This window comes from Callospermophilus lateralis, chromosome 7, assembly GCF_048772815.1.
Source record: "Callospermophilus lateralis isolate mCalLat2 chromosome 7, mCalLat2.hap1, whole genome shotgun sequence".
NCBI lineage: Eukaryota > Metazoa > Chordata > Mammalia > Rodentia > Sciuridae > Callospermophilus > Callospermophilus lateralis.
In genome coordinates, this window is record NC_135311.1 from 10,565,719 (window position 1) to 10,584,814 (window position 19,096).

Here is a 19,096-nt window from a genome sequence, read left to right on the forward strand (position 1 = left end):
TGGTTCTTCAGGGCAGGATGACCAGATGGGATATTTCACAAGGTCAGGCATGGAAATGGCATTACTCATGTCAGTGCCCGTAAGTCCCTCTCCTGGCTCTACCTCCATTATAAGGGAAGAGGAGGATTGGGCTTCTCCTGAAGGCACACAGAGAAAATAAATGTGACAGATGCATGGCATTTTATCTGTTATCACTTCCTAAAACCACAAGAGCTTGCTTGCCATTGACAAGATGAGAGCTGGTACTGGTGAGGCATTTGGGTAGGGCTTAAACTGTAAATTGTTCTTAAAGGAGTTTGTATCTCATAGAAAATGCAAATATCTGTAGCTATAATAGGAAGAGTTTGTGAGAGTGACAACCAGCCTCATTATTAGTGTTGAAAAATCTAAGTAAAACATAATGTACATGAAAACATCATGTTTTACAGGATAAGCACATACAATGAAATACACTGTAAGAAGAACAATGTTACAAATGGGATTTTAAGTAATAGATCCCTGTATTTGGTGGATATTATTTTAAGGTCATTTTAATAATAATTGTATTGCCTGGGTCTCACAATGATTTTGTTTTCATGTGTCCACACAGAAAAACCAATCAATATTACTGACAAATCATTAAATACCTCTCATAATAACTTGGATAAATTCAAACATTGACAGATACTGCCTTTTTAAAAAATCAATTTGGTTAGGTCACAAAATGTAACTTAAACATGGATTTTCATGGTCTCCCCGGGCACGTAGCCTCCTGCCCAAACACAATTACACTCTGCACAGTAGTTAGCCCCCAGGTTGAAATGCAGGATGTTCTTCGGGATTTTAAATGATGGACATTTAGGCAGGCAAAATGCTTCCTTTGAAAATATTGTTCAAAACAGATTTGTCTCAGGAAATCTATATATGAATTTTATACATTTTAGTTCTTGATTTAAATGTGTTTCTGTAGTTTAAAGTCCCTTGATATGTCAAATTATATTGTTAATCTCTGTATGTTCACATGCCTGTGATTGATGATACTAATCATATATTGAGAAACTCTTTTTGGTGGCTGAATGTACGGATTAAACTCAATTGAAGGACTTATTTATGTATTTATAGTCTTATATAGTCTTATCTACCTTTAAAAATATATTTTATTTAATTTCTTTAAAAAAATTTCCAATACAAGGTCCCAGAGTAGCAAATGTCATGCCCATAAACAATTGACAACTACATTGTCAGATGACCAGCAAAATCTGCTACTCCACTCTGTGACTTGATGAAGAGACCGACTGCCCACTTTGAGTTCCATTACTGAACTATGCCATTGTCCAATCTACCACATGGCTGTGATGACTCAGAGCACATTCTAGTATCTGGATGGCAAGGACACATTGAGTGGCAAGTAAACTAAGTAAGTGTCCTTTGTGTATTCGATGGGAAAATATAAAGAAAGGATATGAAGGGAAGCCAGCTTCATTTGATGCCTGAGTCCCCAAAGTCTCTTTCATCTATGACCTTGACCTATGCTAGGAAATCTGTCAATGACATATGGAGAACCTGCCCATTTGCAATGAGATGGAGCTCCTTGCTCTGAAGGGCTGCAGGAAGGATGAGACAGTCACATGAGGTAAGAACTTGAAATTGGAGTTATGGTTGGCTCATGAGTCAGCTCTTGTATACTTTGAAAAGCTACAATTTCATCTCTCAAAAAGTGGAGAGTGAATGGAGAAGTCCTACGAGCCACGGCAATGCAGTTTTTCCAATTCATCAAAGAACCAGTGAAAATCAAGAAATGAGAATCGTGGAGGAATAAAGGGTGAAATGGGAAAGAGAAAACTGGGAGGACAATGAAAAGGGACAGAGAAGCAGGGAGTGTTGAGAAGAGGACAGGAAGGAGCATGAGGCCTAGCTCAGAGCAGAAACGGGAAACATTGTGACCCATTCAAACAAGCAGGAAGCCATACGGTTTCTTCTTTTTATGTGACAGATAGAATGCAAGACTCGAAGAGTTGAGGTGACCCTTGGGTGCCACACACTACTTTGTCCAAGTGCATTTGAGGAAAGAAATACGATGGAGGCTTATTGAAAAGGAGAACCGCTGAAATACAGAGAGAGGGCATAACTTTAGCTCAGAGCCGGAGGGGAAATGAGAGATTGAGTAGGAGGCTCAGTGTTGAGGCAAAATCTAGAATTTCTTTGCTGCCATCAGTGACTGGTGCAGAAAATGACGAGTGAGAGGAGGAAGCCAGAATAGTATGGAAGGGGAGGTTTGTTGACATCAGCCATCAAAGACCACCAGTCTTGCTGAGAGAGAGAAGGAAACACCTGCAGACGAAATGCTGCTTCTGTACCTTCCATCGTTGGCTCTCCTCCTCCCAGGCAGTGACAGTGCACATGGTAAGAACCTGCCAGCTGCTCAGCTTGGGGGATCCAGGTGGAGCATGGTGGGCTTTCCCTAGATGGACCCTAATACCAAGATGCTTACAATCTGAGTATCCCTTTTATTCTTTTGGAGGATGGTGACAGGGCGTGCTGCTCTGTGTATGGAGAAGGTCAAGGCTAAGGTTCTTTCTCTGGGAACTGGACCACTTACCATCTTCTCCCTATCCTGCTATGCTCTCATGTTTGCCTTATACTATTTGACATTCTTCCATCCCCAGTGGTCCAGGAACGGATCTCATTCCGTCTCGTCCAGATCTCCTCCTTCGCCAACCAATCTTGGGCAAAGCATCAAGGCTCAGGTTGGCTGGATGGGTTGCAGATTCATGGCTGGGAAAGTGAATCAGGCACAATAATATTCCTGCACACCTGGTCCAAGGGCAACTTCAGCAATGAGGAGATTGTATACCTGGAGCTGCTATTCCGTGAATACTTCATTGGATCAGAGTCCACTAAGCGTGTCTCATCTCCCAGATGTCTTTGTTAAATCTCTCTTGGTATTTCTTTTCTTTGTCCAGTTCTGCAGCCTCTGGCAGCCGGTGATGTCAACCTTTGGTTTTTACCACTGTGGCTGTTGTTTCTACAAGCTCTCTGGGTGAGAGGCCTTTCTATGGAGTTCCAAATTGTGTCTACCCTTCCTGTGCCAGCAAGACCTCAGCTGGATTTACCATCTGGCCAGGGGAAGGATGTGAACTTCCCTGTGTTAAGTGCCCACTGTTCTTATGGGGGCTCTGGTAGTTATTTTTGAGCAAGCTCTTCTCAATTTGTTGTACGCCCTCACTCATTCCTTAATTCTGAGATGTCTTATTTTGAGAATTGTATCCTGTTTTAACCCTGAGTTTTGGGGAAAGGATACCTGTTCTTTCCTCTGCCACTCTGGAAGTCCAACTGCAATGTATATTTTGTAAAATTAAAATTAAATCCAGCAAAAATCAATTCCTAAATCTTGTAAAGAGAATGTAAATTGAGCAGGACCGCTGGCTTCCTGAGTTGGTGACATACCACAGAGACAGGTGCTGTTTGAAATGAACTTAAAGCACAGCAATTTGACTCTATGTCTCTAGGGGACTATATTTTAGTTTCACAAAACAAATTTTTAAAAGTAAGGTACTCAGATTTAATGTTTTGAGGAAGTACAGCTGTTAACCATCACAGCCTGGGACTTATCAGTACAGACTTTGTAACACAACAGACCACCCAAGGACCTAATCTCACTTTGTCCCTTTTCAGCTGTGTCACCTAGGAAGCTCAGTTTCATCATTGCAAAACAAAGATACGGATGGTTTTCTCTTCAAAGGACTTTTGCAAATACTGAATGTGATAATGAATGTAAAAATCTAGTGTTGTGCTTGTCCTATAGTAGGTAGGGCTTTTATTACAGATCTTATTATTATCATTATATTATTAACATAAACAGAAAGTGAAACTAGGTTTCAATTTCTAGAACAATACAAGCTATCTGACTTTTACAAGTAGACTTAAAGACAGCTGATGTTTTTAACAACAAGGCAAATATAACTTGTAAAAATCTATCACCTTCCTGCTTTAGTACCAATGCAAAACTGAATTCTGATGTTTAAATGTTTTTCTTCCTCTGGCTCAAAATAAAATAACAAATTCTTCCAGTTAATAGATATTTCAAACCTATGCAATTATTATTGGAAATCGAGGTGAAGATGGAATAGAGGGGAAAAATTCTCTGTCTCCCCCTAATTTTAGGAACTTGATGTTTATCATGACTTCAGACCTCGAAAACACAAACTACTAAGTGATTTTGGTGTTGATTTATATGTGGTCAATTTCCTATCTCTCAGCATAAGGAGTTGCATAATGCTTTTAAAATTTAGATTTGCAAGATAAAATTCTGGAGATTGATTTCAAAACAATGTACTACTGAACTGGGCACAACTGTTATTGAAACTATACTAAAATGGATTTTTATTAATCAATTATTATTGCATTACTATTCAATTATTTATACATTTTCCAACAATTTTTTAATGAAAGTTACATGAGCCTCTTTTGTTCTGTACATGCAAACACTGACTTTTCTGTTTTCTACCGGTGGCAACCCCAGTACCCTAACCTCATCTGACTCCATGCTTAATTCTGTTAGTACATAAAATTAGCTAATTCCTAGTTCAAAACAGATACAGAATTCAGAAAAAAAAAGAACAACACTGGTCAATGTATAACCAGACAGAATCTTTCTACCATGAAAAAGCAACCCAGCAAGTTTTGGAATTTGAAATGTACAAATCTTAAGCATCATGAATTTCAGTATGATCAATGCTCTTACAGACTTAAGTCATCAAAATATAAACTAAATAAAGTTATTTCCAAAATTATCTATTTTATGTCTTAGGAACAGGCTACTTATTTGCAATGTTTAAAATTATGTGCATCTTACACATAATTCAGTCAATGAAACTAAACACTTGTATAATACAATATTCCCACAGTAGTAAAAATTATCTTCTCTTAAAAACCTTGCTCCCAAGAAAATTAAATATGTATATAATATAAAAAGATTGCTGTTTTTACCTGGGTGTGGTGGTGCATGCCTGTAATCCCAGCAGTTTGGGACGCTGAGGCAGGAGGATCCAGAGTTCAAAGCCCGCCTCAGAAAAAGCAAGGCACTAAGCAACTCAATAAGACCTTGTTTCTAAATAAAATACAAAATAGGGCTGGGGATGTGGTTCAGTGGCCAAGTGCCCCTGAGTTCAATCCCCAGTACCAAAAAAAAAAAAAAAAAAAAATGCAGTTTTTATTTTCTAGACTATTTCTTTTGCTGTAAGAAACTTCTCAGTTTGATATGTTATTATGCATTCATTTTGTCTTTGTAGTCTGAACCTTTGGTGTAATATCCAAAAAAGTCTAGGCCAATGTCAAAAGTGTCTCTTCTTTTCTTTAGGAGTGTTAAGGTTTTGTGTCTGGATGCAGTTTCATTCTTTAGCAGTTGGGAATTTGCTTTTGCTAGAACTATTTATTCAAGAGACGATACTTTCCCCATTGTGACCCCATTACAAAAATTAGTTTACCATATATGTTTGGGTTGATTTTGGGCTCTCTATTCTGAATTTATACAATTATCACACTGTTTTGATTTCTATAGGTTTGTAGTGTGATTTTTAATTTGGGAAATGTGATGGTTCTGACTTTTGTTTTTTCTTTCTTAGAATTGCTTTGGTTATTCTGTATCTCCTGTGGTTCCATAGGAATTTTAGAATTGTGTCTTTCTATGAAATGTCATTTAATAGGGATTTTAATGGGGACTGCTTTGAATCTGCTAATCACTTTGGGCAACGTGGTACCTGTTTACCAAACCTATGTATTGCCCTGCCCTTCCCAGACTCTGGCAATTGCTCTTCTACATTCAGATTGACAGGGAGCCCCTCACCATCAGATAGGACTCACCACTGCATTTCTGACATGGTCTTTAGCAATGTGAAATACACTCTTCTGGTAGTATGATTTTGACCAGATTATTGTTCTCATATTTTAGACTTGTTTGAAATTTTGGTGAGTGTGGGACCAGTGTTGTGGTATCTTTTACATTCTAGTAATTCTTTTGCATTAGTTTAAAAAATGAGCAACACTCAAGATTACTTTATCTCAATTAGACATTGCAGGTTTTGAAAGAACTCCCTAATTTCTTTTTTTTATATTTATTCTTAAGTTTTTTTTTTTTAGGTGGACACAATATCTTTATTTTACATTTATGTGGTGCTGAGGATCGAAATCAGTGCCTCATGCATGCTAGGTGAGCACTCTACCACTGAGCCACAACCCCAGCCCAGACCAGAACTCTCTAATTTCAATGGAAAATCCACCCAACAGAAAATCTCTCCAATGCAGATTCTGAAGAAATCAACTCTTATTAAACTTTGAGAATTCATAAGTTGAGAATAGGAACATAGTATTAAGTTGAGGAAAGATTTTAGGTTTTTGTTTTGTTTTTTTGCTCTCTAATTTGTGGTCAAAATTTAAAGAAATATATTTTTATATTTTATTTAGAGAGAGGGTGTCACTGAGTTGCTAAGTGCCTTGCTAAATTGCTGAGGCTAGCTTTGAACTTGATATCCTCTTTCCTCACCGCCCTGAGCTGCTGGGGTTATAGGCATGTGACCACCATGATTTTTGGCTTTGAAGACTGCATGGCAGTAGTTAATACTCAGTGACTTTGATGAGATTACTGGGGTAAATAATTCTTCTATGAATCACTTGGATTCCTGGAATTCATTTCCTGATAGTTCTCCAAACCCCTGAGAAAGACTTACGGTGGTAATAGCCACCAAGTTCTTACAAGTTTAAAAATTATTTTCCTCTTTTCCTGTGACAGATATTTGGGTTTGTTAAAAGAATTCCTGAGACACACTGATTTACATGTTCCAATGATGCCGTGGAGAGACAGAGCCAAAGGAAAGGATTGTTAATTGGTTTTGGGTGAAGAAGGAAAATTAGCAGGAAAATATGTCAAATTAAAGATTCAATTTCTATTTCTTAACTTCTCTGGTTCTCATATATTCAGTTTTAGGAAATGTGATGGAGCCTGACATGTATTTTCCTTCATATGTAAAAGAAGAAAATGTGTGGAACAGAAGTAAATGGAAACGAAATAACATTCAATTGATATGAAAAAAAATACCTGGACTAAATCATGGAAATGGGAAACATAATCATTGAAATTAAAAGAAAATACAGCAGATAAGACATTCTCTATCCTGGTAACAATAAAGAGATATATAGAACTGAGGAGTATTAAAGTGGAATCTATTAGAGGTAGAGGAAAAAATTATTTTTTAAGACTAGATGAAATCATGGCATTTGCGGGTAAATGGATGGCGTTGGAGAAGATAATGCTAAGTGAAGTTAGTCACCCCCGCCAAAAACAAAAACAAAAACAAAAACAAATGGTGAATGTTTTCTCTGATATAAGGAGGCTGACTCATAGTAGGGTAGGGAGGGGGAACATGGGAGGAATAGATGAATTCCAGATAGGGCAGAGGGCTGGGAGGAAAAGGGAGTGGGCAGGGGATTAGCAAGGATAGTGGAATGTGATAGACATCATTATCCAAAGTACATGTATGAATATACTAATTGGTGTCAACATATTTTATATACAATCAGAGATATGAAAAATTGTGCTGTAAACGTGTAATAAGAATTGTAATGCATTCCACTGTCATTTGTTTTTTAAAAAATCAATAAAAAAGAATAGATGAGAAATTATGACACACACACACACACACACACACACACACGCACACTATATTGTAAACTGCAGAATCTGACCCACAGATGTTTTATGTCAAAAGAAGCTGGAAAAAGCTTAGTAGATAATTATTATAATTTTTAATTAAAATTAAAATTAAAAATTACAGTATATATAAAAGAATATATATATATATATATATATATATATATATATTTATATATATACTGTACAAAGCGGTATATGTAAAAGAATCCTAAACACATAAAGCAAAAGATGATAAAATTGTACTATACATGGAGTTCATCATAAAGGAGTAGATTTTAGCTGTTTCTGAATGGTATACTCTATGAAATAATGGATATGTTAATTTGCTTCACTATAGTATCCTTTTTACTGTAATATATATTCTCTCATATCACATTGTATTCCTTAGTTATGTGAATAAAGTTTATTTCAAACAGTGTCTTGGGAACTAATGAAAAATAAAATGCTTGTAAAACAGTAACAACTCAGTTTATGAAGTTTCCTCATCAGCAACTGTAAATTCTTTAAAGAATAAAATAGAAAGTGGCACCAAAATATGAACTCCAAGTAATCTGTTATTGAAGTATGCATATTATTCAGAGAGAAGAATTTCACTGTATACTCTTGTAAAGCGTAAAATTCAGCTAAAAGGAAAGTAAATTACAAGAATGAGGTCCTGTTATAATGACAGCAACAATGGCCCTTGGTCCTTCAGTCCAGACAACCTTGGGTTTGCTAATCAGTCCGACTCACATGTATTTAAACCTATCTGTGTCCAATTAAATGGTGGGGCAGATGCATTATCACTGAATATAGGCCACTTAACTGACAACCTGTAAAATCCCCGGAGGCTGGGCAACATCAAGCCAATGACTCTTTTTTCAAAGATTAGTTGATGCTATACATGTAGCTTTATTTCTGGTCTTACTCTTTTGCTCCTTGGATTTGTATATCTGTATTTATGCCAGTGTCATACTTTTCTATTATCTTAATTTTTAATTTGCAACTGAAAATAATTTAGATGCATTTACATAATCATATAATTAAATACATGTACAGATTGTAGAATGATTCAGCTAGGCTAATTGACTTATTTGTTACCTTTAATTACTGGGTCTTTACATTTTGAAATCAGAAAATATGATGTCTCTATTTTATTCTTTTATTCATATCACTTTAATTATACTTTTGTGGTTTCATGAGCAATATTAGGATTTTTTTCTAATTCCAGGTCATTTTTAAAATGCCATTGGAATTTTGGTGGGGATAACATCAAATTAACAAAAATTAGAAAATTTATTTGGTTAATTATGTGTATTTTAATAATGTCAAATTTTCCAATGCAGGAACATGGGGCATTTTTTTTTTTCATTTATCTTTATCTCTTTTAATTTGCTTCCTCAATATATCCTATTTTTCACCTTGATGCTTAAGTTTATACTTAATTATTTTATTATTTTTCATGCTATTGTAAATGGGATAACTTTCTTAATTTCCTTTTTATCTGATTTATTATTAGTATATACAAAAGCAATTGATTGTTTTAAAAAATATTTTTCTTTAGTTGTAGATGGACACAATGACTTTATTTTGTTTCATTTATTTTTATGTGGCGCTGAGGATCAAACCCAGGGCCTCACACATCCTAGGCAAGCACTCTACCACTGAGCCACAACCCCAACTGGCAATTGGTTATTATATAATGATTTTGCATTTTATAATTTTAGTGCATGGAATTTTCTCTGACAGGTTTTTTTGAGAAATTTTTGTGTGTAAACTCATCAAATTTTATACATTAAACAAGTACAGTTTCTTATATGTCAGTTTTACTTTAATAAAGCTGTTAATAGATTAAACCAAAGAGATTTTGAAATAAAAAAGAATACATGTATGCACATATATATGTATATATATGTATGTATGTGTGTTTATATGTATGTGGCAGTCAAGAAATCTCAGTTGAATGCATGAGTAAATGAATTGGCACATTAATGAATAAGGAGATTAAAATATACCTGTCATAAACTAACATGTTAAATGATATTGAAAGCATGCATATCATATTGTTGAATATTATTACTTGGTTTAAGTCACAAAATTTTTAAAAATGTTGTCTCATGAGTCATTTGCTTTTAGTTTAGCTTTCTTAGATGCTGTGGTCACTACTCAGTCTGTACAGGGAACCTCAGTGTTGGCCTTAGACACAGTTAGATACCAGCCCACTTATGCAACTGCCTTGCAATTCTATGGCAGGCCCTTTATTGGCTTCAGCTCTGCATGAGTTTTATTTTAGATTCAAGACATTTTCCTTCTTTGCTTGTAGAACAGGATTTTAAGATATTTATTGTTGGGGGATTTGGAGGCAAGGGCAGCAAATTTTCACGTTTAATTATTATTTATGATTTTTGTTAATGTAGGTATTACCTAAAGTCCTAGGCTCTCCCGACTAGGAGAGTTAAGAATGTAAATATTGAAAAATTTGTTCCTACTCAGATTTTGTTTGGCAAAAGTGTCATTCATGGAGAGAGGAGTCCTCCTGTGCTGCGTGTAGTGGCCTTTGTAAAATGAAGTACTGAGTGCTCTTCTGCCTGGTATCATCTTCTTGTCCTAGTGAATCTGTTGGTAGCTGGAGCCAAGCTTAAAGCCAAGCTGAGACATTCACAGTAACAGTAACGGTGGAGTGAGTGTGGCTTGGACAGGCAAGCTCTGTCCCTGTGAAGAGAATTCTAACAGCATCCTGGCACAGGGAGCAGAACTCTCGGAACCTCCCTGTATCTGGTGCCTCTGGCTTCTCATCTCTGCTTGAGTGTACCTTGCAGGCACTCATGCTAATCCCCGAGGCATCCTCTTGGGGCCAAGTGTTGCTGCTTCCTCTTGGCTGTCAGTGTAGGTGGTGGTGCAGGAGGACGTGTCCATTCCATGTCTCTGCATACCTCCCAGGTTTCGCCCCTGTGTTCCTAAGCTCTGCTCATGCAAGTGAAACCACAGCACACGGAGGAAGCTGAACCTCGCTCGGGTGTTCTATCTTGGGTAAATGAAACACTTACCAAGTAAAAAAAATACTGTGTGAATGACAGCTGATGTTAACTCCACGCTGTTGTCTGTGTCTCTTATCTAAACAGTGGACTAGCTTAGATTATATATTTAAGTCTGAGAATATCATTAAGAAATACATAGTCTGACATTTGGACAGTAGTTATGACTTTCTGATTAGGCAGTGGGAATTGTAGATGAAAGCTGTTTTTTTTCTACTGTTGTGAGCCTTTCATTTCTGGGAACAGAGAAAGCTCCATTACTTATTTTGCATAGTAAAATCAGTTAGCAGCAGACAAACCTTGATACTTGGAATTGGTTTCCACCCTGTTTCTCCAAGATGATGTGAATATATATGTGAATTTGTATTTTTTCCTCATTAGTGAAAATCTAAAAATTATCCTTAAACCAAGATGTTGGTTAGGATCTCTATTTTTCATTCAGTATATTTTAAGCATATTGACAAGACTTTCCAAAGGCATGCAAAGATAAGGTAGGAGTTAACACCTCAGAACAAACACCTAAGAAATATTGAGGGAAAATGTGGCAGGTTACTTCTACCTACAGTAATGACTTATATGGTGATAGGAACGTCCTAAATGTCGACAGAAGTTGTGAATTATTGCAAAAAGACAAGATCCTACTACTTATAGAATGTTACCCAAAAAAGCTATTTTTGACTTTAGCTCTTAGAGTTCTGCTTGTCTCATGAATATCTGTTACACTAAAGGTCAGGAGGGAACTTGGAGAAAGTAGTACAGTACCAAATGCTATTTTTACCCTCAAAAATTGTATGGTATTAGATAATTTTGTTTGAACTCTAAACTGCAGCATTTATCATGTTTGAATCTGGGATTTAGGAGGTGTTTAACATGTTTTGCCTTTAGGTAAGTGACTATCAACACAGACAGAGGAGCACACACACACACATACACCCCCACACACATACACCCCCCCCCCCCCCACACACACAGTACCAGACTTGAGTATGAGATCGGGGACACCAGACACAGAGGACCAGTTAAGAAAAAGGAGACACTGAGAATATTGAGAAGGGTTCACAACAGTGGCAGAGAAGAGGGGGGAGGGGAAGGGACGGGGTGAATTGAGGGGAGAAACCACCGAAAGAATCCTCACAGATTGGAATCTGAGCAATTATTTAGTACTACCCTCTTATTTAATAAGGTGGGCGTAAGGTTCAGGGAGGTAGGGAAATGGTGTTTCAAAATCTCACAGGGGCTCTTCTGAGGTCAGATGAAGGAAGTCGGGGTGGCCGGGGAGATGAGAGGTGGAGTAGGAGTCCCCAGATGAGTAGGAGGCACCTTTAATTCTCTGGTGCAGAGTTTGCCTGAGGAAGAGATTTGTCAGTTGGAAGAGAGGAAGTCACTACCGAGTGCTGAGAAACAGGGTTTCCGAAATGAGAGTTCAAACATCAGCCGAAAGCCAGAAGTCCTCCCTCAGTGAAATGCTGCTGCTGCTTGTATTAGCAGTTCTCTACCCAGGTGGGGACAATCAGGGAGGTAAGCATGACTGTGGCATAAACTGCTGCAGAGGACCTGGTTGAAAGCAGGGTGCCTTGCCCAGGTGCACGTGTACTCTGAGGTCCTGCCCCCTCCTGACTCCAGCCCTCTTCCACCTACAGGTGGGGCTGCCCTCTGAGGCCCTGGGGGCTCTCAAATGTGCCAAAGCGTTATGTTTCTGCAGACCCTGGGATTTTGTTTGCTGCATGATTTCTCTTTCCCTCCTGCCTCTCCCTTTCTCTTCACTCTCTTTCCTTCCTTTCTTCACAGCCTCCCAGGAGCCAACCTCATTCCACCTCATCCAAATCTCATCCTTTGTCAACAGCACCTGGATACAATATCACGGCTCAGGCTGGTTGGATGGCCTGCAGATTCATGGTTGGAATAGTGTCGCAGACACTGCCATATTCCTGAAGCCCTGGTCGAAGGGCAATTTCAGTGATGTGGAGATATCTGATTTGGTGGAGCTATTCCGGGTCTATACCTTTGCATTCATTCGAGAAATGCGGGCCCACGTCCGTGAGTTCCAGTTGGAATGTAAGTCCCATCCTCAGACCTGGCGGCTTCTCCGTTACTAGTTTTCTCTTGGTTGAGGGAAATGTTCTCTCTGGCCCTTTCCTCTTTTCCCTTCTTTGCCCCAGTTATGTGCACACTCTTCTATAGAGCAGGCTCCCTCCACACCTCCACAAAGTCTCCCCAACTCTGGCTGCTTCTGCATTTGTGATAGTTGAAGGCAGTTGCTTTGTGACCAGTCCCTGGTTTATTTCCCATGAAACTGGATCCTTACTTTGCTACTGGCTGTTTGAGTGACCTAAAGTGTGGCTCTTCTTTTTATCCATCCCTTCGACCTTCGGTCCACATGACCCTCTGCTTCTCTCTAGAATGCTATTTTGGGGATTGCATGGTATTCTTCCTTGTCCTCTGCCTCTCCTGTGCCCTCTTACCCACTACACATTCTACCACGCTCTTGATCCATTTACGACAAGCAACCCTCTCTCCATGGCTCCACTTTCTGAAAGCGTCTGAATGGTGTAAGGACTTTGGTTCATTATCTAGGATTCCAGGCTTCTATCCTCACCCAAATCCAAAATCCTTGGTCCTTCCTCCCCATTATCTCTTTATTGCTTGTTTGTAACTTTCATCTGTTTTCCTTCTGCACAGACCCCTTTGAGATCCAGGGCATAGCAGGCTGTGAGCTGCACACCGGGGGAGCCATCCTGAGCTTCTTAAGGGGGGCTTTAGGAGGCCTGGATTTTGTGAGCTTCAGGAATTCTTCGTGTGTGCCTGCTCCAGAAGGGGGCAGCAGGGCACAGCTCGTATGCGCCCTGCTCAGACCTTATGGAGACATCTTCCACATTGTGAAGAAGCTGCTGTATGAAACCTGCCCCCGGTTTCTCCTGGGTGTTCTCGAGGCGGGGAAGGCAGATCTGCAGAGGCAAGGTTAGTGCCGCTCTGTTTCACTTTCCACCACCTCTCCTAGGCCCAAACTCGTGAGTTTCTCAGTCCCTCTGCTATGGGTTAGTGTCATAATGTGACACCATCTGTACCCCTTTCTGTACCAGTGAAGCCTGAGGCCTGGCTGTCCAGTGGTCCCAGCCCTGGGCCTGGGCGTCTGCTGCTGGTGTGCCATGTGTCTGGCTTCTACCCAAAGCCCGTGTGGGTGATGTGGATGCGAGGTGAGCAGGAGCAGCAGGGCACTCAGAGAGGTGACATCATGCCCAATGGTGATGAGACGTGGTATCTCCGAGCAACCCTGGACGTGGCAGCTGGGGAGGCGGCTGGCCTGGCCTGCAGGGTGAAGCACAGCAGCCTAGGAGGGCAGGACCTCGTCCTCCACTGGGGTGGTGAGAGTGGGACCCAGGCTGGAGATGGGGGGAGGGGGTCTGCTATAGCACAGAGGGACTGGAGAAGGGTGGTGTGATGGAGAAGGATGGTGTGATGGGGAGGGAGAGGAGGAAAGAGAAAAAGGGAAAGAGGAAAAGAAAGGGAGGAAGAGAAAGAGAATGAAGCACACAGTAGCTGGCTAAGGAAAACCAGGGGTGCGGGGATGAGACGTGAAGTACCATCTCGTGTCCTCTCCCAATCGGCAGGAGGCTCGGTCTCCATTGCTGTGATCATTTGGACGGTGATGGTGCTCTGTCTGGTCATTTCACTGGGCCTTGCCCTGTGGTTTTGGCGGCATCGGTAAGTTTAAGTGTTCTTTGCCCTGCACCCTCTCACTCCTCCCACCATTCCATCTGTCTAGAGCACACTTGTCTCTATCTTTCCACCAGAACTCCCCTCTTAACCCTCATCTTCTGTGTGGAGCTATTATTATTATTATTATTTAATGTGGTAAAATCCACAGAACGTCAAATGTACCATCTTTACCATTTTTTAAGTCCACTCGCGCCCTTGCCAGCATCCAACTCCAGGATCTTTCCTTTTACAAAACGGAAACAACAAAGAACATCAATAAAGAACAAAAACCTGCTATTCCTTCCCTTCCCGAGGCCCTGCTAGTGACCGCTGCACCTTCTGTCTCTGAGAGTTTGTGTTTTCTCTGTGCCTGGGATACACAGAATCATGGAATATTTGTCTCTTTGCCCCTGGTCTGTTTGACTTAGCAGTGTGTCCTCAAGTTCCATCTGTGTCATAGAAGGTGCCAGAGTTTCCTTCCTTCTTAAGGCCCAATAATATCTCATTGCATGTATCATAACCCACATTTTGTTTATTCATTTATTTATAGTTGGGCTGTTTCCACATTTTTGTCATTGTGACTAACAATATGACAATAGTTGTCATTTTGAATGATGAATGTGGCCATACACATAACTCGTGTAGAGCTGATTTTTGGTCATTCTTTTGACAGGTCTTATCAGGAAATCTGTCAACCCTCGTCATGTCTTCTCTCCCATTTAGAATAAGTACCAAGAAGTCCAGAAACTTCAGATGTTAGCCCAGCTGACAATCAATCTCGAGATATTGCATCCAGTGATCATGGATTTTGATCAAATAATAGTCCTCGTAGTTTCAAAAAATAATCACAATTAAAAATAGTCAAAAACTGTTGATTATAAGATGGTATCGATCGTAGATTTCATCACTTAGGTATCTATTTACACTTCTTATGATTGTGTAAGTTTGGTACATTGTGTTTTCCAAGTGTTTTGTTGTACGAGTGATTCAATGTGCCTAATTTATTGCTAACAGCTTCTTCATCTCTTTCTATTATTACTGTATTAATAATTATTTTCCCTTCCCTCTGGTATGGAAAATTTGTTCTCATTCTCTATGTTTTTATTTTTGTGTGTGTGTGGTTCTGGGGATTGAATTACTCAGGGCCTTGTGCATGCTGGGCAAACACCCACCACTGAGTCACACTCCCAGTGAACTTTAACTCTTGTTCTTTTTTTTTTTTTTTTTTCTCTTATCCTGACAAGGGTGCATCGACACATAAAGTTTTCAAAAGAACTAACTTTTGGTTTTGTTGGTTGTTTCTCTGATCTTATCATTTCCTTTGTTATTTTCTTCCTCCTACTTTCCTTGAGTTTAATTTGCTTTTGTATTTTTTTTCCTAATTTTTTGATGCAGTTGCTTAAGTAACTTATTTTCAACCATTAGTTTCCCATATGTGCTTTAATGCTAAAAACTTCCTTGAAGCAGGGCACTAGTGCAAATCAGAAAGTCTGACGTGCTGGGTTGCCTTTGTCAGCTTGATGTTGCCTGTAACGTCTGCTTTTTGACACATTAGGTATTCAGAATTTGTATTTCAGAATTTCTAGACATGGAGGAATTTTCTGGTTGCATTTTAAATCACTGATTTTTAATTTAATTGTGCCAGGGAAACATTTTGTACACTTTTAGCTATCTGAAATGCATGTTGCTTCACAAACAGAGTTTGACAATGAATGTCCCATGTTTACTTTAAAAGAATGTATACTTTTCGGTTTTAAGAGTTTTGAATTCCAAATGTTTCATTAGGTCATGTTTATTAAAAATGTTTAAATCTTATTTATACTTTGTTGTTCATAGAAGTCTATTAAAAATTCTACACCAAAATTGTGGATTTTAATACACCTCTTTCTGCACCATAGTTTTGTTTTATAACTTAGAGAATGCATCATCACATGCATACATGTTTAGAAATGTTCTATCTTCCTTGTGATGCACTTATTGATTGAACTTGAATAATGCTTACTTGCCAATATAGTGATTATCTAAAATAAGTGCATCCATACAGGTTTCTAGTGTTTTTGAAGTATATCTTTTTCCATCTCTTTAATTTGTAAATCTCTGTTTTTGTCACTTGTAAGCATAATATAGGTATGTTGCTTTCTATTCACTTTGACAATTAATGAAATTAATTGACATTAATGAAATTACTTATATATTTGGTTTTAAATCTACCATCTACTCTATATGGATGTGGTGTTGCACACATGTAGTGCCAGTGACTAAGGAGGCTGAGCAACTTAGTGAGAACTTGTCTCAAAAAAAATCAATCAATTAATAAGCAAATTAAAAGGGCTGGGAATGTGGGTAAGTAGTTAAGCACCTTTGGGTTCAATATCCAGTAAAATAAATAGATAAATAAGTAGATAGATAGATTAATTAATTAATTAACTAATTAACTTTCCACCTACCGTTTTGCTATTTTATCCTTCTTTTTCTGACCCTTTTCTGCCTATTTCAGATTAAGTATTTCTCACTACAGCATTTTCTCATTTCTTAACTTGTTGATTTCATGATCTTTTAGCATTTTAATTGGCCACCTTAGAAACTCTTACACAATCCTACATGTTTAGATTTAATAGAAATTGATATTTTAGTGCTAACTAAGTTAGCACTAAAGGAGGAGCTAACTCAATGACAGAACACTTTAATTCCATTTATCCTTCTTCTGACTATGTCTTATGGTTGTTAGATATTTGAATTGTTTTTCTATGTTAATTTAAAAATCTAAATAGAATTTAAATGCAGCAAAGAATAAGTATTTAATTTTTATTTATTTGTCCTTTCAATTGTTCAGCCTTACAGGGTTAGTGACTAGCAATACTTGCTGCTTTTCATCAGATCAGGAAGTGAAACTATTCAAATTTGGATTTTTAATCACTTATTAGGGCAACTTTATTTATTTATTTATTTATTTATTTTTCTACTGATGATTCATCTTAGTCCTAGGGCCTAGGGATTGAGGATGTAAGGTTTTAGGGGTTGCAACCTCATACTGAATGTATTGACCACTGTGTGTCTTCTATGGAGGCTCCAGCTTCTAGTTATTTTCTCCTGGGTCCCATGGCTCTGCAGAAAGTTCTGCTCAGTCTCATCTGTGCTTTTGGAATTCCCAGATACCTGTAGATGAAGGAATGTGGCTCTGGATGCCAGGAACTTCCTTCCTTTCTTGAATCATGGACCTCTAATCCTTCACTGTCTTGATGACCCTCAGATATTTCAAAATAAATGATATTTTTCAAAATCTATCTTTACTAGTTATACTCAGTAAAAAAGTTTTCCCTAAATGATATTATTCACCATGACCAAATGTGAAATTTTAACTGGTATTGTAAGTCAATAACATGGTGCTTAAAAGCATCCCTGGGTTTAATCCCCAGTAAAAAAAAAAAAAATAGATTAAATAAACAAGAAAGAAAACTACAAATATGTGAGGTGATGAATAAATTATGAATATTTTTAATTTTTTTTATTTTTAAAACTATTTTTTAGTTGTAGATGGACGCAATACCTTTATTTATTTATTTATTTATTTTTATAAATAAATAGATTTTTATGTGGTGCTGAGTATCAAACCCAGTGCCTCACATGTGCTAGTAAGTGCTCCACCACTGAGCTATAACCCCAGCCCATCAATATATTAATTAATCTAATTTTTAAATGCCACAATGCATTCATGTATTGAGATGATTCATTGTACTCCATAATTAATACAACTATTATTAAGTCAAACAAAATATTTTTAAAATTTTGTGGATTTCTTCCCCCCCAAAGCCAAAATTTATTAGAATCAAGACCTGAAAAGTTTAAAGATCTAGTAATCTAAGGAGCAGATGAAAGTGATCAGCACCTTCAGGTATATCACACATTACAAGGTTGGCATCAGTGTTTCCTGGAGTTACTGAGCTCCTCTGTGATGATGATCTTGGTAGTAGCAGTTCAGGTGATACTAGCAGCTCATGATTGTCAAATGTTTCTTCTGTGATCTTCACCGAATTCCCCATTTAATCTTCACAATGATTCTTTGTGAAGTTTTCATTTCACAGACATGGATAGCAAAAAAAATCCTGGAATTGGTCTTCCCGCTCTAGTTACATCCATATAGAGAAAAACAATTTAGTTAAGGCTATTGTTTCAATTCCTATAGAAAGTTTCTCACACAGTGTTATAACAGGGATAGAGATGACTGTAGAGCTGAATTCAGGCCAAGGCTTGGGGAATCAGTGTGCACGGGAAAATTAGGGAAATGGATAAACAGAGACAGAGAAGTAAGTCACTGATATGGTCAGGCGAAAAGGTGACCTACAGATGGTATAATACCCAGGAAAAACCCAAAGTAGAAAATAAATATGTATTTGTCCTCCCAGATATAAATAAATTGTGAATATATTAAAAACAAGAAAACAGGACTACATCTTTGTTACAGAAATCTAACCCAAGACATGAAGTTTAATGTGGGCTGGCCTTTGTGCAAAGGTAAAAATAAATTTACAGTGGAAAAAGCTGGAATACAGAACCTTCACCAAGGGATCACGTTTAACACCATCAGTGGTAAGTCTTGTGGGTGTGACGGGATTTTGAGATGATGGATGGGAGGGTTTTCATATGGTACTCTCCCTTCCAATCCACACCTCAAACCAATCATGAAAGAAACATCAGACTA

General features: G+C 38.2%; 1 protein-coding gene across 1 annotated transcript; it reads left to right on the forward strand.

Annotated features, from left to right (window-relative positions):
- Positions 1 to 12,164: 12,164 nt before the first annotated feature.
- LOC143404666 (T-cell surface glycoprotein CD1b-like) lies at positions 12,165 to 15,158 on the forward strand. Its single transcript, XM_076862835.1, has 6 exons — positions 12,165 to 12,219; positions 12,490 to 12,756; positions 13,381 to 13,659; positions 13,782 to 14,063; positions 14,310 to 14,403; positions 15,071 to 15,158. Exons 1-6 carry the CDS (start codon positions 12,165 to 12,167, stop codon positions 15,123 to 15,125), a joined length of 1,032 nt encoding a protein of 343 aa, XP_076718950.1. The 3' UTR covers positions 15,126 to 15,158.
- Positions 15,159 to 19,096: the final 3,938 nt, after the last annotated feature.